The 25,943-nt window shown below is 35.3% G+C and overlaps 1 protein-coding gene across 4 annotated transcripts in view; it reads left to right on the top strand.

Annotated features, from left to right (window-relative positions):
- LOC150094543 (putative polypeptide N-acetylgalactosaminyltransferase 9) overlaps window positions 1-25,943 on the top strand; it is a 668,509-nt gene that overhangs the window by 611,773 nt on the left and 30,793 nt on the right. For all 4 annotated transcript variants that reach the window (XM_090412397.1, XM_090412399.1, XM_090412398.1 and 1 more), the window contains 3 exons: window positions 10,365-10,578; window positions 12,780-12,897; window positions 20,484-20,669. In XM_090412397.1, coding sequence (XP_090268523.1) covers window positions 10,365-10,578; window positions 12,780-12,897; window positions 20,484-20,669 — 518 coding nt within the window. The remainder of the gene's footprint in view (window positions 1-10,364; window positions 10,579-12,779; window positions 12,898-20,483; window positions 20,670-25,943) is intronic.

Consider the following 25,943-nt stretch of genomic DNA (forward strand, 5'->3'; position numbering starts at 1 on the left):
AGGTTATTGAAGAAGCTTAGAAATGGAGGAAAGAGTACTGTAAAAGGAGTTAGAGATGATAAAGTGACATGAAAACGGGAGAAAAAAAGATATCCTTCAAGTATGGAGTAATTACTTCGAGAAATTGCTAAATGAAACAAGCAGTGATAGCACAGTGGTAAAAAACACTCAACAGGCATACAGTCAGGAATAATACATATCCATACTTGAAGTAGAAAAAGCCATCAAAGGCCTGAAATGTGGAAAGGCAGCAGGAGTAGATGATATTCGACCAGAAATGCTGAAGTATGGTGGTATAAAAGTCTTACAGGGGCTGCACTGCATAGTTCAGAAGGCCTGGACAGAGGGACGAATTCCGGATGATTGGAGTAGAGCTCTCATAGTACCCATATATAAAAAGGGAAATAAAACTGAATGTGAGAATTACAGAGGTATTTCCCTGCTGAGTGTTCCTGGCAAGATCTATGCAAGTATACTTGAGAAACGGTTGAGAAGAATTGTAGAAGAAAAGCTTGGTGAAGAACAACCTGGATTCCGGCCAAATAGAGGCTATCACATCAGATCTTCACTTTACGACAAATGGTCGAGAAATCATGGGAATATAACAAAGATCTGTATTTAAGTTTTGTCGATCTGGAAAAGGCATATGACAAGGTGCCAAGAGAGAAGCTATTCAATACGCTGCAGTTATATGGTGTCAATGGGGCATTATATCAAGCAATACTTAGTCTTTATTTGAGTTGTAAGTCAGCAGTTAGAATTGAAGGAAGTACAGGAAGATGGTTTAATGTTAAATCTGGTGTTAGACAAGGATGTATATTATCCCCTCTGTTATTCATTATCTATCTGGATCACATTATGAAGGAAAGTGGTATTAAACATGATATCAGAATTGGAGATGTTCATGTCAGCTCTTTGCTTTATGCGAACGATGTTATACTTCTAATAAATCCGCTACAAGTCTGCAAGATTCCCTGACTAAATTGAATAACTGTTGTAATAGATATGGTATGAAGGTCAGCAATAACAAGACAAAGACGATGAAAATAGGTAGAATTGTTGAAAATGTGAACTGTGTTGTGAACGGGGAACCTATAGAACAAATAAAGCATTTCAGGTACTTAGGCACGATTTTTAGTGAAGATGGTAAATTAAATATGGAAATAGACAACAGAATCAACAAAACTAGTATAGTGGGAAGTCAATTGAATAAATTCATATGGAATAAGAGAGAAATTAGTCGGTACACTAAATTAGCTGTATACAAGACAGTGTTCAAACCAGTTTTAACTTATGGATATGGGAGCTGGGTCAGAAGTAAAACACTTGACCAAAGACTAGAGACCACAGATATGAGAGTCCTGAGAAAGATTCGAGGCATGAACAGATGTCATCAATGGCAATATCATATTAAAAATGAGGATATTAGGAAAGAACTTGACATTGTCAGCATCCAGGAATACGTTAGCAGAGCTAATCTCAGATGGTATGGTCATTTAAACAGAATGGGCGAGGAAAGATTGGCAAAACAAGTGTTCTCTGCGAGGTTGGGAGGAATACGACCCAGATATAGGTGGTTTGATAGGGTACAAAGTGCCTTAGACGGTAGAAATATAAGATCTGATAATATTGGAGTCTTGACAAGTAACAGACTGATGTGGAGGAAAATTGTAGATAGGAAGTTAGTAATGATGTAAATTTTTCATGTAGTACTATCATATCCTGTACCCCCTTTGAGGGTACATGGCAGGAATTTGATGATGATGGGTTATTTTTTTTTGTGCTTTTCTTTGGTGTAGTTTTTGAAGTTGTAATATTGAGCTCTTGTTTGCGGCGAATAGTTTGTTACTATTTGTTAAATAGCCCGGCCTGGTTGGCCAAGTGGTTAACATATATGTTCTTCAACCAAAAGGATGCGGGTTCGAATCCTGCTGTGGGTATGGATATTTGTAATTGTCTGTGAAAATGCTAGTGATGATCTTGGATGGTAGATGGCGTTGGTGTAGATGATGGTAGTTGTGTTTCGTTGTAGTTAATGGATTGAGTGGTAGAAACAGAGAGAACTATAGAGTAGGTGCCCTCCCTCGATGAGTCTTTGGACTTCCTGGAGGGATCATGTAATAATAATATTATGTCTGTTCATGGTATATTAGCAATTGGAGTTTTTTTTTTATGATCAGGGTTGGTTTACTTTTTTAGGTAGTCTATGGGTGTTTATGTGTGGATATTTATCTTCCGTATTCTTGCCAAAATCATTCCATGACTTTTCTTTCGCTAATTTTAATACATAGCTTATATTTTTCTCTCCTTCAGTCACATTTTCGTATTTCTTTTGCATGTTCTTCATGTGAATTTTTATATATGCTTATTTTGGAACATGACATTAATAAACATGGTCTACAGAATGTGTTCTAAAAAAAATCCACCATATATTTGCAATTATTAATAGCTTTTCTCTGAGTTTCTTTCAAACATTATTATGTGTATGGTATTCATTTCTTATTTTGCTGTTTACATCTCCCATAAGGAGATCATTTTTCTTTTCTTTCTGTTAGCTGCCTTTTCTAATTACAGTACTTGAAAAATTCCTCCACTTCTTCCTTAGTAGAACCTTCTGTGGGTTCTACTAAGTTCTACTACTACCAATACCCCATTTTGATGTTTGCTCATCATTTTACATGAAATTACCTTCCATTCAAAAAGATTTTCTTGTTTATTGTTCAATACCATAGCTGTCCTTGTCGTGATCATTATTTTCTGAATATAGCATGTTGTAGTCAGATTTAGAAAAATCTCGCCTGTTTTCAACTTCTTGTTTCGGTAATACCAGTTATGTTGATATGGTACTTTATTGAGTCTTTTGCTGTTTCCACTTATTTCCATTAATTCTTCTCACATTGATGGTACATATCATATTTTCAATTCTGCTGATGTTGAGTTTCGAGTTTGAAAGCATGAAAAATTAATAAGAATAAATGTATTAGCATATGATCATAAAATGGCGAAGAAGTAGAAGTTAAGACTTTATCCATCTGATAAAGGCCTTTTCCACTGCAATTAGCTATTAAGTAAAAAAAAAAAAAAAATGCAGGGTAGGGTTATATTCATTTCGAACAACAAACCTTATGTTGCAAATCCATTATATCAGTTCTGAGGAAAGAAGGAATCTCATTTCTTGTAGCATAACAGCCTCCTTAATCTCTCTATTTTTTTTAACAAAAAAAAAAAAAGCTGCTCATGTTCTTTATAGTCTTGGGAGAATGATAAACAGGTCAGCAGAACATTGTCATTGAGAATATCTATAGAGGATGCTCAAGGCAGAAATAAAGTGTCTTTGAGAAAATGGTTGGAGGGAGTCTGCAAGTGTGTGGGGTAAATTATGTATTAAGTGGACTGTCCTTTTGAATATCATCAAGTGTTTTTAGAGAATTTTTGGTGCATTCCTTAAATCTGTAAACATTTTTCCAAGGTTGAATGGATGTGGGATATATATATAGCAGGAAAGGGCACGTATTTTTTTGGAAACCAAGGTGACTGGCAATGTAATGTTTGTGTTTCAAAAACTCGGTGTGCAAGACAGCCCAAAACAGAGGTAACTGATCTTGGCTGGAAACCTGAATATTCACAGAAGTAAGGAGGGGAGAGAAGTGAGATCTATCTTCCTTGAAATAAGAGAGGATTGTGTTTTGGTAGCATTGTGAGTTCACTTTTTTCCTCATCCCTGAGACTGAAATTGAAATCACTGTTTAAAGATGTTGGATAGATATAGAAGACCTTGAAGAGTGGAATGATTGGGAACTATAAGATTTGTCAGTTGATGTCAAGCCTAATATATGCAGTATTTGAAAGGAACTACATAATATGAGCTAATATGTTAGTTTGATGGATTGAGGGTAGGGGAATAAACAATACTCAAGCTCTAGATGTGCTCCAATATTTCTGTTGCTCACATTGTTTTACAATTCAAAAAACCATCTGTTCAACAGTGAATTTGTATTCACAATTGCAATGTTGAGCAGATTTCAGATTCTTGATCTTAATTATTGTGTTTGCTTTAACTGACTTGTATGTTGAAACATTTTTAATATGTAAATGCTAATTCTCTATAACTTTGCAAATTTATATGATATTTATAGTGTTATTGCTTAGACATTCAGCCACACATCAGACAAAAACAGGTAAGTGCTGCACCTGCACCATTCGGTGAAGATAAAAATTTATTAATAATGTGTGCATTATTATTATTATTATTCAGGCCTCCATGGAGTCAAAAGACTCATTGTGGGAGGTCTTTTCTAAGAAACACAAGTCTATCAAGACTCATCGAGGGAGGTCCCTCCTAGAAAACACAAAGTCTATCATACCACTCCTTAAATGCATTGACCGTTCTCGCTCTCACCACTCCAACAGGCAATGCATTCCATGGTTCAACCACCCTCCATGCAAAGAAACCAGTCCTCACCCTCTTTCTCACAGTTTCCTTTCGTAACTTCCAGGGATGGCCCCTTGTCACGACTCCTTCCCGCTGTTCAACCAAGCGAAAGAACTCTCCAGTGTCAACCCTGTAACCACCACTCAACAGTTTAAAAGTCTCAATCATATCACCCCTCCTCCTTCTATCCACCAAACTCTGCAGTCCACACTCCCTCAGCCAATCCTCATAACTAAAATTCTACAGTCCCGACACCATCTTTGTACCCTTTCCACAGTTAATTTATCCCCTTCAAATCCTGGGGACCAGATCTGAGAACAATAGTCTTATACAATGGAATGATAACCATTTTATCTCTGCAGGTCAGTGTCCTTCTCATTATTGCAGCAATCCTTTGCGTTACCTTCACTACCTTGGCAATATGTCCCCTAAGTTTCAAGTTTCTATCAATCATCAAACCTAGATCCCTTGTCTCTCCTACTTCCTCAAGTTTAACTCATTCCATAGAGTATGCAGCATCCCATTGATGTTTCCCAAACCTCAAGACCTTACATTTTGCTGCATTAAACTGATTCCCCCATTCATTTGCCCATCTGTCTAGCTTATTCAAATCCTCTTGCAGCACTACCACATCTGCACTATTATTAATAACCCTTCCCAGCTTCGCATCATCTGCAAACAACTGAATATCCCCTTGCAATCCACGGACAATGTCATTGATATAAAGGTCTCAGTACTGAGCCCTATGGAACCCCACTTGTAACCTTCTGCCTCTTTGATATTGCTCCACCATACACAACTCTGATACCTATCGGACAGCCCCTCCTGAATCCAGTTGACCAATCTGACATCCAGACCCATATGCTGCAACTTAGCATGTCAACGTAGACCTACTCTACGTTGACATACTTTGCTTCATCTTCATTACTTAGTGTAGTGCCTGCATGCACATCTCATTATATTTTGTGTCCTGATGATGGCAATTTAACTTTGTCTAAATATCATCATCATCAAATTCCTGATATGTACCCCCAAGGAATTCTTGAGGGTCCTCCACTTAGCCTTTTAAGGAATGCAGAGAACCGACTAGGGCTTCTGAACTAATGCCCAATGCTCATCTTCTCATGGTGCGCCCTGTTAGGTATCTATGTGGATACTGAATGAATGAGGATGGATTGGCAGTTTGAAATTTAGCCGATCAAACTATTCTTATTGGCTTAAATCACAATGTGAAATGATGGTACAACACTGACTAAATATTGGAATATTAATTAAATTTATTTTAGTTAATATTAGTCTAAGTTGTAATTTCCTTAAAAAATAGTTATTTCAGAGAGTATCCAGTTTAGAAATTTCTGTGTTTGACCTTTGGCTTAAAAAAAGAAAGAAAGAAAGCTGTCCCATTCTATAAAATTCATTTGCTGTGTGTGTGTGTGTGTGTGTGTGTGTGTGTGTGTGTGTGTGTGTGTGTGTGTGTGTGTGTGTGTGTGTGTGTGTGTGTGTGTATTGCTCTCCTAATGCTACCAGCCATTCTGTTTTGATTTATTTTCTTTAAACATTGATTTTCTTCAGTCCATCCTTTCTAACAGTGAGGTCATCTTTGTTGCAGATTTTAAAGTTTACAACATCAGTTGGCTTTCCTCTTCCAATTCACACCAGATAGGGTAGAATTCTGACATTTGCTAGCATCACATGCCTACCAGAATAACAGATATTTGTTACCACTCTCAAAACACCATAAATTATTTCTTCACTAATGATAGTTCTAAGTGTACCATGAATTTGTTTGTCCTTTGGTTAATTCATACCACAGTCTAGTGCTTATCTCTTCTTCCATGGATAACAACCACATAGGAACTCTCCTGCAAAAGTTGTTTAGCATTATAAGAATGCCAAATGGGTTTATCTTCATAACTTCTATATGCCTTATTTCCTTGGTTTCATTGGATTATTGTTTTCATTGCCTTCCAGTCCATGCACTGAATATATCTAAGTAATTCTTATTTGCGTGAAAACATTTATTCTCCATTCCAGTCTAAATTTTCATGGTTTATTTATGCCTTCATTCTCCAAAAGGTGTGCCAGGGGTGTACATGGGAACCAGGCATGCTATAACTAGCTTTAATCCAAATCTCCAATTTCATTTTTTGTTTATATCAAATCAAAAAATGGCCACAAGAAAACTGGACTGCCACTATCTAAATGGTAGTCACACCTTTTGGTTTGTTACCAAACATTTGTCCAGTGCTACTTCTCTTTCTTTGTTACTCAATTGTTCTGTTGTATCATCATCTATAGAAAAGGCAATCTTCTGGCTTCTTACTTTTCTTCAAGCATTTGACTATGGTGAATTTCTCTGCCCCTCCCCCATTCCAAATACTCAATGTTTCCTTTCATCTTCTGCCAGAAGCAGAGCAAAAGATGATTGTTTGGAATTATGGCCAAAACATTTGGGACTGTGAGGCTGTTAATACTCTCTGTTAATTGCATGTGTTCTTCTGGCTGGTTTGTCTGTTTTGTAGAATGGTAATCTTGAGTTTCTGAGAAGAAAAATCCTGCCAGTTCCGTATGAGATCATCTAACTCTACCCTTAGATTAAATAACTTACAAGAAAGGATCTTTACATCCTAGATGTGATTCGAACTAATGTCTTTCCAACCTAAGGACTGACTGAGCTATGGATGTTTGATGATTAGAAGAATACTGCTACCAGCTTTTTGGTATCCAAATTGGATACCAAAAAGGGAAAAAATATTTTTCTCATCTCATGCTATTTTTAGTATCCTAAAATTAGCACTGTATACTCTTTTTAAAAGTATTGAGCATATGTACATAAAGAAAAGTTACAGGAGTGCAATGAAATTGCATAATTTCTCATTTATTTTTACTGAAAATGCCAAGGGATGGAGATTAAAGATTGAACAACAGAGGTATTAGATGTCACATTGCAAACCTGAGTGGTCAACAGATTTCATTTCTCAGACCACTTCATGAAACAGTGTTTAAGCAGAAGACGAATGACCATAACAGTGCAGAATTAAGAACAAATCTTTCTTTATAGAAAGATGCATGATATTATTATTATTATTTGTGACACTCCCAATGAGTCCAAAGACTCACCGTGGGAGGACACTCACTGTACAACTCTACGTCTCCACCACTATCAATCAACTACATCAGCGCCATCCACCACCACAACAAGTATTTTTTGTCTGTAAATTGCGTGTGTTCTGAAGGGCCGATTTGTCTGTATGGTCACGTATGATATTGATCACATGTATTACCAATTGAAATGTCACCCCCCATGAACAACAGAATTATTCATAAGCTTGCAGAACAGAAGATAGATTATGTAGATCATAATCGGGGTATTGTATCTGCAATGCCTTTAAGGAATTGCAGGTTTATGGTAGAGTTGTGTTCCACAACTCTTCCATTATTGATTCTGTGGTAAATTCTAAAGGAGTGCCAAAAAACTTTTTTCCCAGTACACTGAATTTTACTGTTCACTGCTTTTATCACATGCAAGGCAAGATCTGATGTTTTCAAGGACTACATCATTCCAGATGTGCAGAATGTTAGAAAAGTGTTAATAGAAAATCCTTTCATGGTGGAGTATGATGCTGCTGGATTTTCTTGGCTTTATACTGTTGACAAAATGACATTATACACAATAATAAACAATATCATTGTCTGAAATATATATATATTTTTGTGGTTCCCACCCATGAAAGTTTATGTATAGTACATAAACCTATAGTGCATTTGTACTATGGGTGGGCCAAGTTTTTTTTCATTTGTATCCATTATATATATATATATATAATGGATATATATATATATATGTTTGTGTGTGTGTGTGTATGTGTGTGTGTATACAGGGTCGTTCAAAATTCCACATACAAACTTTGAGGGAAGGTAGAGAACATCAAAATCAACCATATTCACATAGGAAAGCATGACCGGTAACAGGGACACAAAAATACAAAAATAACACAAGGCAGTAAGTAGTGTAAAAAAATTTATTAGTCGTAACTGAACAGTTCAATAGTAGTTTAATAGTAGATACATAATATGGTTTCACATCAGGTGCTCAAAGTTATGACCATTAGCAGTGATGCATGCCTGATCCGACGGCATATTGATTGCCGTAATACATTTTCGAAAATACCTGGAGTTTCCCGGATATCAGCAGTGGCGATGTCGATTCTTGCCACGAGGTCCATGTCAGAGGCAACATGCATTTCGTATACAATGGCTTTAAGGGTCCCTCACAGAAAGAAATCAATGCTCGATAAATCAGGTGAGTGTGGAGATCATGCGACTGGTCCACCACACCCAATATTGAGTCCCGAAGGACCTGTCCAAATACTGACGCACAGAAATGCCAAAATGGACTGGAGCCTCGTCGTGTTGGAACCACATCTGCCGACACAAAGTCATTGGAACATTGTTCAGTAAATTGGCAGAACTTCTTCCAGGAAGGTCTGATTACTTCTGGGAGTCCAGTCAGGGTGGTAACAGGTATGGGCCAGCTAAACAGTCAGCGACGATACCTGCCCATACATTAATGGCAAAGCGTTGTTGTTGTGCAGAATGTGATCGCACAGCATGTGGATTCTCATGGGCCCACACATGAGCATTGTGGTGATTGAAGATCCCTTTGCAGGTAAATGAAGCTGCATCCATGAACAAGACACAAGTTGGAAAATCTGGGTCTATGGCACTTTTCTGCAGAAACCACTGTGCCAATTCCACACGTCAAGGATAATCTTCGGTTATCAGTAACTGGTCCCGTTGCAGATGAAATGGATGCAAGGACTCAGAGTGCAAAACGTGCAATACACTGGATCAAAATACTCCTATAGCAGAGGCAATGGCACATGTGCTTGTCTCTGGATTATTGTCCATTGCATGCAACACCTCCTTTTCCGTGGTGGGATTTCCTGTCGATCGTGGCTATCCACTATCATGCTGGCGATCCCTGAATGATCCATAGTCACACAAATTCTGATGCAAATGCACAAACATTTGGCGATATACACGTCTGTTTGGGTACCTTTTGCGATACATTTGTACAGCAGCTCATCCATTACCATCAGCTAACCCATAAACAAGGTGCATGTCTGCCGTCTCAGCGTTTGTAAAACAACGCATGGTCTTCATACGACGTCAAAAGCTTGAATGAGGAAGCCCCAGTTGCTCACCTGGAGCGCTGGTGCACAGTGCCACCTATCACTTTTGGGTGGAGTTGCCGTTCATGCTTTCCTATGTGAATATGGTTGATTTTGGTGTTCTCTACCTCCTCTCAAAGTTTATACATGGAATTTTGAACCACCCTGTATATTTAAAAAAAATTTTTTATTTATTTTTACATAATCCTGAAACCCTGCTCCAAAGACAAAACATGGAATTTTTTTCAAGCCACTTCAGGCCTCAGTATGTGGGGCAGTGGTCTCACACCAGGTGATGAAATTCATTTCCCACCTAAAAGACAATCTCAAACATCCATGCTCACAATGGGATTCTAACTCACAACCTGTTGGTTGGAGAGCAGTTATGCTAACTACTGAGCCTACCAGGACAAAGTGTATGTATGTGAGGACTTAAGTGTTGGACTAGTCAGCTCAGCATTCTTTACTTATCCGAACACTATAGACAAACTGGAGAGAGAGAGAGATGTGTGTGAGAAATGCCCAAGGAGTCTGCCATCACTGATAGCAGTTGATTCATATAATAAACAAACAGGTAGTTCTTGAGAAATATGTTCAACTTGGTAGAATGTGATGATTACAAACAATTGTGATGCCATATGGCATCATAATTGTTTGTAGCCATTTGTCTGAATTTCCTTGAGCCTCTTGAAACTTTTTATAATATAGGGTGTGTTTTTGTTCCAATAGAATAATTTATTCATAATTTATTTCTACAGGTTGGCTAGAGCCCTTACTGGATAGAATTTCAAGGAACTCCTCCACTGTTGTATGCCCTGTTATAGATGTAATAGATGATGACACTTTTGAGTATCACTTCAGAGATTCCGGTGGAGTGAATGTTGGTGGATTTGACTGGAATCTTCAGTTCAACTGGCATGCTGTACCTGATAGAGAGAAGAGAAGACGACAGCACTCTTGGGATCCTGTATGGTAAGATGTTATTAAAAATGTAATGTTTCATCTTCTCCCTCATTCAAGTGCCATCTCCTATCTAAGAGGTTGACTCATGGTTAACTACAGGCATTTTGACATGTGGTGAGGACCTTATCTCTTTCATATTGTTATAAGCATTCATGGCTGTAAATCCATGTGTGTTCATGGAGCCAGTTTGTTCTGGGGGATGAAAATACCCCCTATCTCCATATGAGACTGGCTAGTTCACCTTTAGTTGAAAGAGACTAGATAAAGGTTCCTCACATCATGGATGGGAATCGAATCCAGATCTTTCTGACCAAAGGGCTTTGTCTATACCAACTGAGCTATGGAAGCTCTAATGTTTCATACATTGTATTAATAATTAATACAATGCAATTTATGAATAAAGAAAAATATTTGTTTTATGTGTAATGAACAATTTCTACTGTTTTTTTAAGTAATGTTTTATTAGATATATTTATTTAAAGAGCATCTCATGTTTTGCTAATCCAGTCCTATTTTATAATAAAATAAAAATAGCTTATGAGAAGAATGTGCCCACTATGATTTTTTTCTAGATTTTGCAAAGAATTTTGACAGTTTTTTTTTGCAAACTTGTTTACGCTGCTGAATGATAGTTGATTTGTTAATTAATGTGAATGGATTCAGATAATCGCATAGTGGATTAGCTATCTGGCAAGTTTTGAAAGGTCATTTGGAAGGAAGCAGTATTAAGATGGCCAGATTAGCTCAGCATGAAGTTGATGCTAGGCATGGGATCCTCTGAAATAATACTAGGTGGCTTTATAGTAGCATTTTTAAATATAGACACTTGTTCGTTGAAAGTTCTGAAGCCCTATTACATCGGGGAAACTAAACCCTAGTTTCACCAATGGGTTATTCATTTCAAACAGTTTGGAAATTGTGATTTTTAAGGATCCTAACAGTGCTAAGTTTGAAGCCTGGTGTATGCTGACTGGGTTTTTTTTTTTTTTTTTTTTTTTTTTTTGGTGACTTCCACCCATAGATGATACTTGCAAGCATAGCAGTGATCTCACACCAGACATTGAAAGACTTTACAAAAATCTGCCAATTTAGGATTCAAACCTACATCCTACTGGTTGGAGGTCAGGTACATTTAATCATTTGGCCAGCCAGATCAGATAAGAGTTGATCACTGTTAAAGCATGTAGTTGTGATTTGTTAGATTCAAATTCAAATTTTCTCTTGTTTTTCTTCATCTTACACACTAATGATATATTTTATGAGATGCTCAATGAAATATCTGTATAAATTGTTTATCAGATATTTATAGTAGTTAACTTGTTCCAAGGCCTCTACTGTTTTTATTGTAAACAGTGGAGGCCCTGTTTAATGAAGCAATATTCCAGATGGTATGACATTTTTCATACCGTTCTTTTTTTTTTTTTTTTTTAGTTTAAGCCAAGAATACAATTTGTTTGGCTAAGTCCTAAATTGCCAGCCTATCCTCATTCATTCATTTATTATCAAAGACTATATCCAGTTATGTAACACACACCACAAGAAAGTGAGGTTTACATGGGTAGGAAACCCTGATTTAGTTTTTCTGCATTCTTTACAAGCTACATGGAGGTCTCTTCCAAGTTGTGGGGAGTGTGACTATTAAGCAATTCCATTGGAATCATAACTGTTTTATTTTTGCATATCAATGCCATCATCATTTTATGGCACTGAATTTCAGGTCCTTGTATGTCTCTTCCAAATCCCCAGTTGTATACATATTATCCTATCACTGCCTTCCAAATTTCAAAATATTTTAATTTTGCAACATTGATTTGGTAGCCACATTCATCTGCTTACAGAGAAAGTCTATTCAATTACAGCATGCCATTTCCCTCCTCCAGAACTCTGTTCACTTATTCATACATTGTGTTTAACTATTAGACTGCAAATCTATCTAACTCGTTTCTTTCAGTGGTAACTTATCATTTGGCTGTGGTTCAAAGACATTTGCAAAATCTAGATATACTATTTTATATGCATTTCTGATTGTCATAATATATACATGCAATAAGTCCTTGGACTGTCATTTATGCAGTTATAGTAACCACTGTATTTTATTCATGCTATTGACAAAAAAATATATATCGTTGTATATCATTATATTATGATGCATTGACAATAATAGACTGTGTTCATTTCACATAATTATTTTCTGTTTGTTTTATTTTTAGGTCACCAACCATGGCTGGAGGATTATTTGCCATTGATAAACATTTTTTTGAAAAGATAGGTACTTATGATAGTGGATTTGATATTTGGGGAGGAGAAAATTTGGAATTATCATTTAAGGTAAATATTCTTTGATAGTGATTAGAAGTAGAAGAAGCATTTGATTTAACATATATTAAAAGAAAGACAAATTCCAAATAATATTTTAAAAGCTATCGTAAGTATATATGAAAATAATCAAATACAAATAAGATTAAATCATGAGCTATCATATATGAGAGAGATAAACCAAAGAGTCTGACAGAGATGTCCCCCTTTTACCAACTCTTTAATATTTATTTAAATGAAATAATAATAAAATGGAATAAAAATTTCCATCAAGGTATTAAAGTTTCTCCTACTGTGAACTTAAACACTCTCCTTTTTGCCAATGACCAAGAAAGATATTTTAAATTTAAATGAGATAGCCAAAGATTATGGAATGATAATATCAACAGAAAAATCAAAAACAATGGCCTTTAAAGGACAAGATCCAGTAAGAACTAAAATAATAATAATAGACGACAAGATTTTAGAACATGTGAATTCATTTAACCACCTAGAATGTATGATTACATATGAAAAAGATATAAACCTAAAAATTGCAAAATATTTAAAAATAGCAGGTGTAATTAACTCTATATTTAAACCAAACCTAGTACAAAAACAAACTAGACTAAAAGTATACAATACACTAGTCCTACTAGTCCTATTATATGGAAGTGAAATCTGGACAATAAAACAAAGATTTAATAACAGCTGAAATGAAGATTATGAGAAAAACTGCAAAGTATACTCTGTTTGATCACAAAAGAAATGAAGAAATTATGAAAGAATTAAACCAGGGATCAGTTATAGAAAAAATAAAAAAAATATAAACATAAATGGATGGAACATGCTGAAAGAATGAAAACAGAAAGATTACCAAAACAAGCCTTAAATTACAAACCATTAGGGAAAAGAAAATCAGGACGTCCTCTTAAGAGATTCAACAGTGACTTCTAAGGCCAGAAGAGGCCACTCTAGGCCTAAATCCTTGACTGGTATGATGACTATTAGATGATTTGGAAATTTAGAAACATTAAGAAAAATTTGGAGAGAATTAGTATCATATTGAATAGTGTTGTCTGGATTATTGTTCTTATGTTATTCTTTCTTCTTTTTGTTGTTGGATATAAGGAACACCTTATATTCTGAGAGAATGGGCGTAGTGGAATATAACTATTTTTAGAAGTGTCTTTGCTGAAAATAATCAGAGAGAAATTGTAAGATATAACCAATAAGTAACTGAATTGGTTATATCTTACAATTTCTCTCTGATTATTTTCAGCATAGACACTGCTAAAAAAAGTTATATTCCACTACGCCCATTCTCTCAGAATATATGGTGTTCCTAAGGTACACAAGCCTAATGTTCTGCTTTGGCCGATAGTTGATGGAATAGACAAAAATGATTAGCAGTACATTTATAAATAATGGCTATAGCAAAAATACTATTAATAAAGTTCTTCATAAAATTTCATCAAAAAATAATACTGTAAAAATATTACTGTAATACAGATTACAGTAAAACCATAACTATTCCATACATTAAAGGGTTATCAGAAAAAATTAATTGAATTCTATACCATTATAATCTTAATGCCACTTTTAAACCACCTTTAAAATTAAGAAACATATTCAACTCCTCTAAGGAATCTGCTTCTTCCATTGGCACATCCTGGAGTTTATTTCATCTATTGCACCTGTAACTTACCTTATATTGGAGAAACTGGATGTGCAATCCCTATCTGTAAAATAAAAAATAAATAAATTAACACAAGCGGCACATTAAATTTAATAGTTTTTTGGAGAAGCAGGCCTCTCAGATCATGCTCTTAATACCCTACACCAAATTGATTGGAAAAGTACTTGTTCTTTACATCATACAGAAACTTAGTATGAATGGAAATTTAAAGAAGCATGTGAAATTTTGATTAACCATCCCAATCTTAACAATAATGGGGGCATAAAAATCCCAAAAATTTGGATGGCATGCATTCAGCTCACTTAGTTTACCAGCAAACCCTGACTAGGACTCTAAACAATTTTCAACTTTTATTAGTCACTATCCATACTGGTTTGCTGTAATTTATATGTATACTTATATAAGTCTACATATAAATTACATTTATATGTAGACTTATGTATTTATATGTAGACTCTCTAGCTTAATTTAATTTTATAACCTATTAATAATAAGAAGAAGAAGAAGAAGACTTTAGCTTTGATGTAGTAAGGGTTTTTATTTTTATTTTATTTTATTTTTTTATTTATTTTTACACCGGAGGTCAGGCCAATAGTTTTAATGGTTGATCAGTAACTTTAGCATACCATGTAGATTGTTGTGCAGCTTGTTTCTGTGTATATGCTCCAGATGATGACCTTAATATGAAGGTCGAAACATTGAGTGTGTATTTTAGTTTATATTAAACTAAAGTTTTACTCTAATGTGGTAGTTGTTTCCATAATTTGTGGATTCAAAGAAAGAAGAGAATGTAATTGTCCTTATCACCCCCCCCCCCCCCCAAAAAAAAATAGAAATTAGAGTAAATTGAAATTCTCTGAATTTTGAGCTAAATAACTAACAAAAAAAAAGCAGGTTTATTTATGTACTACATATTTTGAAGAATTTTCTCAGTAAGAAAATTATTTATTTTGTAAAATATCAGATGAAAAAGATTGAAAAACAAAAAATAGGAATTAGTATCAATAGTATAAAATACTACAATCTTAGATATGCTGGTGATACCATTCTAATAGCAGAAAACAGAAACAAATTAATCAAATTACTGCAGCTACTAATTGAAGAAGGTAAAGAGTTTGGATTAGATATAAGTGCAAAAAAGACTAAATTTATGAAAATCTCAAAAGAAAAAAAACAGATCCGAGCCTAAACAATATGAAAATTGAACATACAACAGAATACAAATATTTAGGCACCTACTTTACTGCAGATGGAAAGCAAGATAAAGAAATAAAAAATAAGAACAGCCATAGCTAAAGATGCCTTGTGGAAAAATAAAGATCTGCTTAGAAGTTCTGTGGGTATCGAGACAAAGAAAAGAATGATAAGAACATTAATGTGGCCAATTTTCACATATGGAAGTGAGACCTGGATATTCAAGAAGAGAGTAAAACAACAGATAATGGCCTTTGAAATGTGGTGCTATAGGAGAGCTCTGAAAATTTCATGGACAGAACATGTGACAAATGCAGATGTCCTACAGAGAATGAGAACACAGAGATCTTTATTACAGGAAATGATCCAGAGAAAGATGAGATTGGCAGGACATGTACCGAGAGGTTCAGGAAGACAGAGGATACTAACAGTTTTAGAAGGAAAAATTATGGGAAAAGGATCAAGAGGCAAAAAACGAAGGACATGGCTTGAAGATATAAGATCATGGACAGGATCACATGGCTATGTAGAAACAAAAAGGAAAGTCACCAACAGAGAAAAAACTGAAAGGACATGGTACTGCACCCGCTCACTGAGGGAGCTACATGAAGAAGAAAGATATCATAATTAGAATAATTGGATTTTTCACTCAAAGATGCAGGAAAAAACTTAGCAAAAATGTCAGCAGATCCTCATGTTTGCACATCACATTATTATTACTGTATATTATTATTATGTAACACCTCCAGGGAGTCCAAAGACTCATCGAGAGAGGGTTCCTACTCTACAACTCCGTCTCCACTACTCAATCCACTAACTATACAATGAACTGCAACTACCATCATCATCTACACCAATGCCATCTACCGCCCACCACTAGTATTTTCACAATCAGAAACATCCATGCCCATGTCTGGATTCGAATCCGCAGCCTTTGGCTGGAGAGCAGATATGCTAACTACTTGGTCAACCAGGCCAGTGTTGAGGCCATATGAGAACAAATTGAAATTTACACCAGACTGACTTCAGATGTTTTGTAACTATCATGCTAATTCTGTCATGCTATTTTTGTAAATAGCATGACAGAATTGAAAGAAGCAGTTATTCACCAGTGCTACTTTAGTCATCTCATACACCTCTGTTTGTTAAATAACATCCATTTTGTATTATCACAAATAAAATTTTAGAAGAGCTAAATCTAGTGACCTAGAAAGTCATTGGGAAAGTGGGTCCCATTTGCAAATGGGACCCACTTTCCCAATTCATCTGCCTAGAAACTCCACATTTAGGAAGCTTTTTACTGGGTTGGCATAATGTCTTGGAGAACTATACTGCTGGAGATGGCATTATCCCAAAGGATTACATAATTTTGTAGCATGATCACATATTATCCTGTTGTTGTATTGTTTGATGAAAAATTGCTTAATCATGGGAAGTGGTCATAGTGCATCATCTGTTAAATTTGGGAATATTTATCTTGTTCCATCACACCTAATGTAATGGAACAAGAGCAGCGACCTCTTTTTCCATTACAGTGTTCAGATTTTCCCTTCACTAACTTGATAATTGTGTTTGTGTATCTTACCAAAAATCTTTCATGTTTTTGGTAAGGTAAACAAACATGTGGTGGTTAAAATGTTCTGAGGTATATTGCAAATATTTTAAAGCCTATATAGTGTTGTGCTACAATGATATGGAATACATTAAAAAGTAACGATATGGAAGTGATTATGCCACTGTACAAAACCTTGATCAGACTACATGAACTATTATGCAGTATTACTTACAGACCTATGCAGCTTGGAAGGCCAAACTGGGTAAACACAGTATGCCATGCTGCATTGTATGGCATACCTTGCTTGAAACATATTTTAAACATTGATGCATTTGCTACTTTCCATTCACACAAAACATCTACTTCTTGTTTCCATGGATGATCTCTCTCACTACTTCTCTGTCTGTTACCTTATGCACTAGTTCCCTAATATCTATCTGATAGGCTCCTCTTTCCAACTTATATGTCTCAGTGTATCCTTCTCTTTCTATCTTCAAAGCTGTACAGTCCCCAAACACTCTTAATTAGCACTCATTTCTAGACTTTTTCCCAATACTGCTTCCTTATCACTGAGATAACCAGTGATAAGGAAGATATCCCATGTCTAACTTTCTGTGCACAGAAAGTTAGACATGACTTGATCAGTGTTTTATGTAATAACACTATCACTTCCTTATGAATATGAACAAAAGAACCACCCAGACACTGCTTCTGCCCTCTTAAGGTCCTTAGATGATTTAGAAGAGCTAGCTGGCATGAAGAAATAAATAACCTCAACTTTACCCGATGGTCATCAGGCTTGGTCACTGCTCTGTTGACTGGGAGGCACCTGTATTCTAAACAAAATTAAAGGAAAAGTAGATCCAAACAGTACTGCAAAAATCTTATCACTAAAAGCCAAACCCCAAATTGCACATATACTAAAAAAGAGATCCATTGCCTTTATAGCAAAACTCATTCCAACATCTACAGCAAACTCCAATCCAGTAACCCCATATGAAATTGATGCAGCCCTCATACTAACTAAAACAGTTTAAGCTCCTGGTGTTGATGGCATCTGTCCAGACTTTCTTACTCCCCTCCTGGCCTAGGAGCAAAAAATTCTGGCTAATTTTTCTTTTCACTAATAAAGGAACAGTTTCCAAAACTTTGACATGAATCAAAACCTTGCCAAAACCCAAAGTCAACTAATGACTCTAACAACTACTGCACTATAGCATTGTTCTACACTCCTTACAAACTTTTTGAAAGGATTTTCCTCTCTAGGATTTTCCAAATATAGAAGCTGCTGCAACCAGGTCCTGGTCCTTATAACCCATAGAGAAACTGGATACTAAAAGAGTTTAAGAACTACTACCTTCATAGACATAACATCAGCTTATGACATTGTATGGAAGTCAGGCTTACTGTATAAAATAGCCAAAATAATCAACTCCAAAAAAAAAAAAAACTTCTAGAACAAATATCCTCCACTAGGCAAATAAAGATTTATTTGAATTCACTAAAAAGAAGAATATTTATCCTACAAAACAGATTGCTACAAAAATCTATCCTCACCTTGCTCCAGCTGTATTCAAGCCCTATACACAAGCGACATCTCTCCAACAGCCAGTTTATCTATGCTAATGATATAGCAATCACCACCCAAACAATGAGCAAACATCTGAGTTCATTACAAAACTACTTTGAAAGCTGGGGACCATCCCCTAACTTCAGCAAAACTGTTGTATCAGCTTTCCACTTAAATAAAGATGAGGTTCATAGAAAACTAAAAATAAACTTCTGTGACAGGACTCTAACTTATGAAAGTAACCCTTGCTACCTTGGTGCCACAGTTGATCACATGCTCGCATATTGACAACATTTGAAAAAAAGTTAAGATATCTGCCATGAACAACATCATAAACAAGCTCACAGGCACAATTTTGGATTGCAGTGCTTCATCCCTCTTAGAACTGCAGCCGTGGCTTTGATCTTCTCAGTGACAAAGTGTTTGCCAGTTTGGAACTGAAGGCACCACACAACTCTTTGTGGGTATGCAGCTGAACATAAAATACTAGAGATTGTTCTCATTATTATGATCTGCTCCTCTCCCGTGGCAGGCTGTTCTTTCCTGCATCACTCCTCCATGCTTCAGAAGAGAAGAAGCTACCTTCAGAGAAATAAAACCTGTGTGGCACTGTGCAGTCCTCATATCACTGATTACTGTCCCACATGCTCCATCCCTGGGGGCATCAGAACTTGCATTTACTCCCAAATAATGCCATCAATTGGTTAATTGAACTGTCACCCTGTATATAGATTTGCTGATTATTTTTTATATTTTGTGACTTTACAGTAAATAAATATAAATAAGTACTCTGGAATGTAAGTTATGGGAAGAGGTCAATGAAATTGCAGTTTAATGGATACATATAAAAGAGATGATATGATAGAAACTGTTTAGTTAATGAGAGGATTTTCATGGATTAATAAAGAGGGGATTATAAATAAAGCAGAGGGTGAGAGGGAAAAACATGCTCCTGGATTACTGCTAATTCCATAGGAAATTTGATAAAGAAGTACTACAGAAGTAACTAAAGTTCATGGACTACTCCTTTCTATAAGCAGAAGAGCTTTGAAACACATCCTGTTATGTATAAGAAATTCTTCAAATTTCATATTTATATACCTAAAGCAGAGGACGAGAGGGAAGAACAAGAAACCTTCTCCTGGATTATTGCTAATTCCATAGGAAATTTGATAAAAATCTACTACAGCAGTAACTAAAGCTTGTGGACTATCCCTTTCTATAAGCAGAAAAGCTTTGAAACACACATGTTATGTGTAAGAAATTCTTCAGATTTCATATTTATGTATGAAAGTTATGTATATTTGCTCACCACCATGTGATAATTTCAGCATGCAGAAAGAATTATACAAACAGTTTTGTTTGCATTCACACAGGTTTAATGTGGATAAAAATTAATAATATAATATTTTTTTTATGTACTGTAATAAAGAATCTGATATAGAAAGAATTATTCCCAGTTATCCAGAATTCAGCCTTCATGGTTTATTAACTTTTAATGCTTGTTATAGTTAAAACAGAATAAATTTTTTAGTGATTTACGTGTAATATTTTTTTGTATATAAACGTAAAGGATGTTTTGATTTTCTTTGTTTTTTTAGTCATGGATGTGTGGTGGTACATTAGAAATTGTTCCTTGTTCTCATGTTGGACATATATTTCGGAAACGTAGCCCGTATAAGTGGCGTACAGGGGTTAATGTGCTCAAGCGTAACTCTGTCAGACTTGCAGAAGTTTGGCTGGATGACTATTCAAAATATTATTATCAGAGGATTGGGTATGATCTGGTAAGTCTTACTATAGGCTTTAATCTAATAAAATACATTAAAGATGCCAAGAAATTATATTCTTGGTTTCATCCTTTATCCAACTGTAAGCAAAGAAAGTTTGCATGTGAAGTATAATGTGAATCAACTGGGCTACTAGTATATGGAGGCTATATACTAGTAACTAGTACTATATAAGGACTTCACATTCAGTTGCCTTAGTATCCCATAATGCAAAGCACATATCCTTATAAACAAGTATAATGCTATGCATTATGGGAATGACCACTACTCAGACTAATTCTGACCTTTATTGAGGTCTCATCAGTGGGAGCACACCCAAAAGTGATAACAAGGTTAAAGTAATACAGAAGTCATATTTCCATATACAAGTAGTCAAAAGGCATAACACCTTATTACTAAAATTCAGGTATCACTTGCTTAATGCGGATTTGATTAACGTGGTGAAATTAATTGCGGCAATCCCTTTATATACGCGGCAAGAGTTTTGATTAACGTGCCTTTAATCATGCGGAGCTCGCAACTGATCTGACAGATACATGCAAAATGTTTAAAATAAATATTCTTACACAATTCATTGTATAGCTTGGAGGTCATGAGTAGCTGTGCATTCATATATTACGAGTGATATTCCGCACTGTTTTTGTGATATTTGACAGTAAATTGTATCTGAGAGATACTGCGAACTCCGATGTCAGTATAGTATGGTTTAGTTTTTTTTTTTAATTCTTTGCTGAATAATTTTTAGATTGTAACTGAAAATAAACCATCATGTATTATTCAATAGAGAGCCAAAGGCTTATTTATCATACATCTCCTCTAGGAGATGTGCTTTACATTATGGAAAATACTAAGGAAAGTGATGTGGAGCTTACTCCACCTTTACTACGAGTTGCCAATAAGGTTGCTTATGCTTGCATCTGCCGAAACGTTTAGTTTCTATATATTTGGCATGAAACTCTTGTAGTTTCTATATTCGGCTATGAAAAATATTGGATTCAATATCCACTTAATTTGTACCATCATGAGTTATATTTGGAGTGTTTTTTCTTTATGTTTTATTGTTTGTTTGCCGAGGTCTAGAGAGTCATTTTGCTTGTTATCGTAGAATCTATGCTGATAAGAAAAAAACTAAAACTGTTCAAACGACTCTTGATAACTTCTTTTTATAAAAAAAATTGCAGTAAATAATGTAGGTACAAGTATTTATTAACCATTTACTTTGCATTCATTTTTTATCTTTCCTAAAAGAGTACCATATAAAACGAATTATTAATACAGTAATCGATCATGAATGAATTGTAATTTTTACCATTGACTATTAGATTTGATTAACGTGATTTTGATATACACGGTAACATCGAAGGATTAATTAACCGCATTAATCGAGGGATACCTGTACTCTGGATTAGACATAGATGTTAAAAGTTTTCTCTAATCTTTGCAAACTTTGTTTGCTTACACTTGGATAAAGGATGAAACCAAGAATATAATTTCTTGGCATCTTTAATTTATAGTATAACCAAGTGAAAAAATTTTCAACATATAGGCAATAATTACTCATCTACTTGAGTAGTGGTTCTCACACTTTCAAATTTTAAACATTAAAAACAAAAAGAAAAAAAAAACTTTTGAGAAACATGATCCCAAATTGAATTACATATTAATCGCCCAAAATTAAATCAATAAATGTAACTTTTTTAAGCAGCAGATATGCACATCTTTTGAAGATTTTTCCTGGTTTGTCTAGCTAACATGTTTTTGTTGAAAACAGATTTATGGATTAAGTAATTTGAGATATCTTTCAAGTAATAATAAATTGCTGTGGAGTAGTGATATTGACAGATCAGAACATTGATTAATAGTCCAATTCCTTATTGAAAAAGAAAAGTGATACATACATCAACTTTTAAAATAATCAGCTAATAATAATGGATTGCAGAGTATATTAATTTATTTTCATTGACTTGGTGGAAATTAAGTAATGGACCAGCTTGTGGGAATCACTTATAGACCTACAGTTATTCAGTAATTGAGTATATTAATTTTTCATCTGCATGTGCACAATCCAAATATAAACAATGAAAATTTTTCTTGATATTAATCAAGGAAACATCCATTTTTAATTGTATATTTAAAGTATTTCCATCAGTCAGGTTTGTTGAATTACATCATGAGACTTTATTATTATTATTTATTATATGAAAAACATGTATTCTAGTATCAGAACATGTGTTCTAGTATTACATATCCAACCCTTGGTGATACTGAAACATAAAATTGAGCAATGGCATAAATTGCTTTTATACCATGGATTAATAATTAATAATAACACCATTAATAAACAGTATGAAACATCATTGTGAGCACTATATTGCAGTGAAGGGCGAACATAAAATTCTTGGATATGGCTTCAAGATATCATTTAACCAGTGAATTCAGGTGGTGAGCCATCATAAGATTAGAGGCTGGGCAGTGTCAGGCAGAGGTAGCTACATGGTTGCATGTTAGTCATTCTGTGGTTCATAGATTGTGGAACAAATTCCAACAGTTCATGTTAGAATCCTGGGATGGACAGGACACCATGTGGTATCGTGTGTTCAAAATTCCGATATGCTCTACAAAGTAATACCAAGCTTGCTGTAATCTGGAGAGAAATAGGGGCATGTTATCATCCCTATAATAATATCCATGATAGGGACACTTTTGGTTGGAAGGTAGTGTGATAGTCTAGGAAAGCATCTTTTTGGGTTTATGTGCACACCTGCATGTGCTTCCTAGTGGAACCATGAATACTGAAACTTATAGGGGATAAGGTACTGAACCCTTATGTTCATCTATAGGTGGGTGCAATAGGGGAGATGTGTATCCTCCAAGATTATAATGTTCATCCTCATCAAGCAGTGCTGGTGGACCAATATCCTCAAGAAGAGACTGTTTTGCTTATGGAATGGCCAGCCAGGTCTACTTTGATCTTAATCCTAATGAGAATTGTCTGGGATGCTCTAGGCAGATGTGTTGCTGCTCTCAACCCTTACTCCCTAAAACCTTGAGGGACTTAGGAGAACTTTGCAGGAGCAACAGTTATTACTAATAACTGTGATCTTCTGGACACCATTAATAAACAGTATGAAACATTATTGTGAGCACTATATTGCAGTGAAGGATGATCACATTCCTTTTTTGATTTTTTGTTTTTGACCCATTTGTAATAGGTACTGAATTAAACTATTTACAAGTTTTGTAGATGTTTCTTTCACATCTCATCATACTGCTTTTCACCAAACTGCACAAAAATTCAGCATGCAGTTTTTAAGTTATCATGATTTTTCTTTCCCCCCCTCCTTAATTTATGGAAACCAGTGTAGTATCACGGCTGGCTGGAAAGTAAAATAGAACCACTATATAGCTTCAGTTTTCATGTATTTCACTGTGTGTGTTTCACTCTCATGATGAATATCTCGTCATATCATCAAATATTAGTGGTTTATATTAAATTCTTTGTTTCATTATATAACTTTATTTTATATTCATTTAATTATATTACTCTTTGGTATTCATCAGCCTCCCTCATATCCATCCCGTTTTGCTCAAGTTTGTGTAATAGTATTCCATGTGGTATCCTGTCCAGCAGTATAATCTTGTAGCTATTCCTTTTATCTGTTCATCTGTTACTCTTTCTGATTTTCGTCAACTCTGTCCTGAAATCCCCTTTCTACTTCTTTGGGACCTTGGTGGAGACTTATCCGGGGGGGGATCTGATAAACACCTAGAACAAAAATAATATTAAACCAACTGGTATAACCACAAGAAATAACATACTAGTAGCAGAGTTATGAAGTTAACTTATGTTCTTTCTTGTCATTATACCAGTTGCTTTAATAACATTTCTGTTCTAGATGTTTATCAGAATTTTTCAGCGTCTTCCCCCCCCCCCCTTAAGTTAAACAGCCAGTTCTCTTGCACCTTCTTCAATATGTTGGTCAATATAGCTCAGGAAATGATGTGGGGACAGAGGTAGATTTCATCTACCTCTGTCCTCGCATCATTTCCTGTTGCATTTGGCATTACAACATCTCCACCTGGATGATACATCATCTTTGCAAAGTGATCACTCAGTAACTCTCATCTGTTTCACTTTTGTCTGTCAGCTTTCATTAAAAGTTGTCATTTTATAGCAAAAGAACTCTGATATTTTGTTTGGCTTATTTATTTATTTAGCATTTGGCTAAGAAGAATACATGCATATGCTACGACACACCATACAAAAAAACCATACAAGACAATAAAATGCATAAAAGAATGCAACTCTAGCTCGCCTCCACATGGTGCACCCTGGATAACGCTAAAGAGCTAGAACAATCCTAAAGATAGTCTTGGCCATCCAGACTATACTATCTTAGGATCTCCAGGATTAGTGTATATGCATATGCAAACAGTTTGTTTGGCTAATGTCCTCTCATAATTTGATCTTGCCTTCCTTATCATGCTGGTCAGCTTTATCCTAATGTACTCTCCCCAACATATTTTTGTAGTTCTGCTTAATGATAATACTTATCCAGTGTCAAGAGGATAAATCCTACCTGATTTATCCTCCTAACTTTTGGGTGTGTGGTCTAATAGTGCTAACACTCTTCCCTCAAAATTCATATGCCATAATACTTTCTCTTAAGCTAAGCTTATCATAATCATATGCCTGTGATTCCTCTTATACCCCTTCTTAGCCTAAAATTCCACTTATTTGGATCTTCCAAGTCAAGATTGCATGACCACTCTCTCTCCATTTGGAGGTAAGCATGTATTCCCGTAGGCGCTCTGGTCAAATTTTGTACAAAACTTTTATGGTTTTTGTATTCGACTTTGAATTAATGCTGGATTTGATATCCACTTGATTTATATAATTTTGCAGACTTGGTTAATAATGATTACTCAACCTGCACTCATTATGCTAATTTGCTGATAAATAGCAGCAGCTGACTGTGTATTTTGTTCAGTTGGCTTCTATCTCACAGTAGGTGCAGATTCTCTGTCTTCATGTTGATCTCTAATTCGTTTTGACTAGATTTCATATTCCATCATCTCCAGTACCCTTTACCCTATGTTTCCTGAAAATACCTCACAATTTATCCCTCTAACTTCATTATGTTCTTTCAATAGTAAAACTTGGAACTTTTGGCCATATGCCTAGGATTCGTACATGTCCCGTATTTTACGGGATTGTCCCTTATTACGAGTTTGTGTCCTGGTGTCCCGATAAAACTCTTCGGGATGCAG

The sequence above is a fragment of the Typopeltis vanoorti genome, chromosome 22, assembly GCF_054136105.1.
Source record: "Typopeltis vanoorti isolate ZY-2024b chromosome 22, IOZ_Tvanoo_1.0, whole genome shotgun sequence".
NCBI lineage: Eukaryota > Metazoa > Arthropoda > Arachnida > Uropygi > Thelyphonidae > Typopeltis > Typopeltis vanoorti.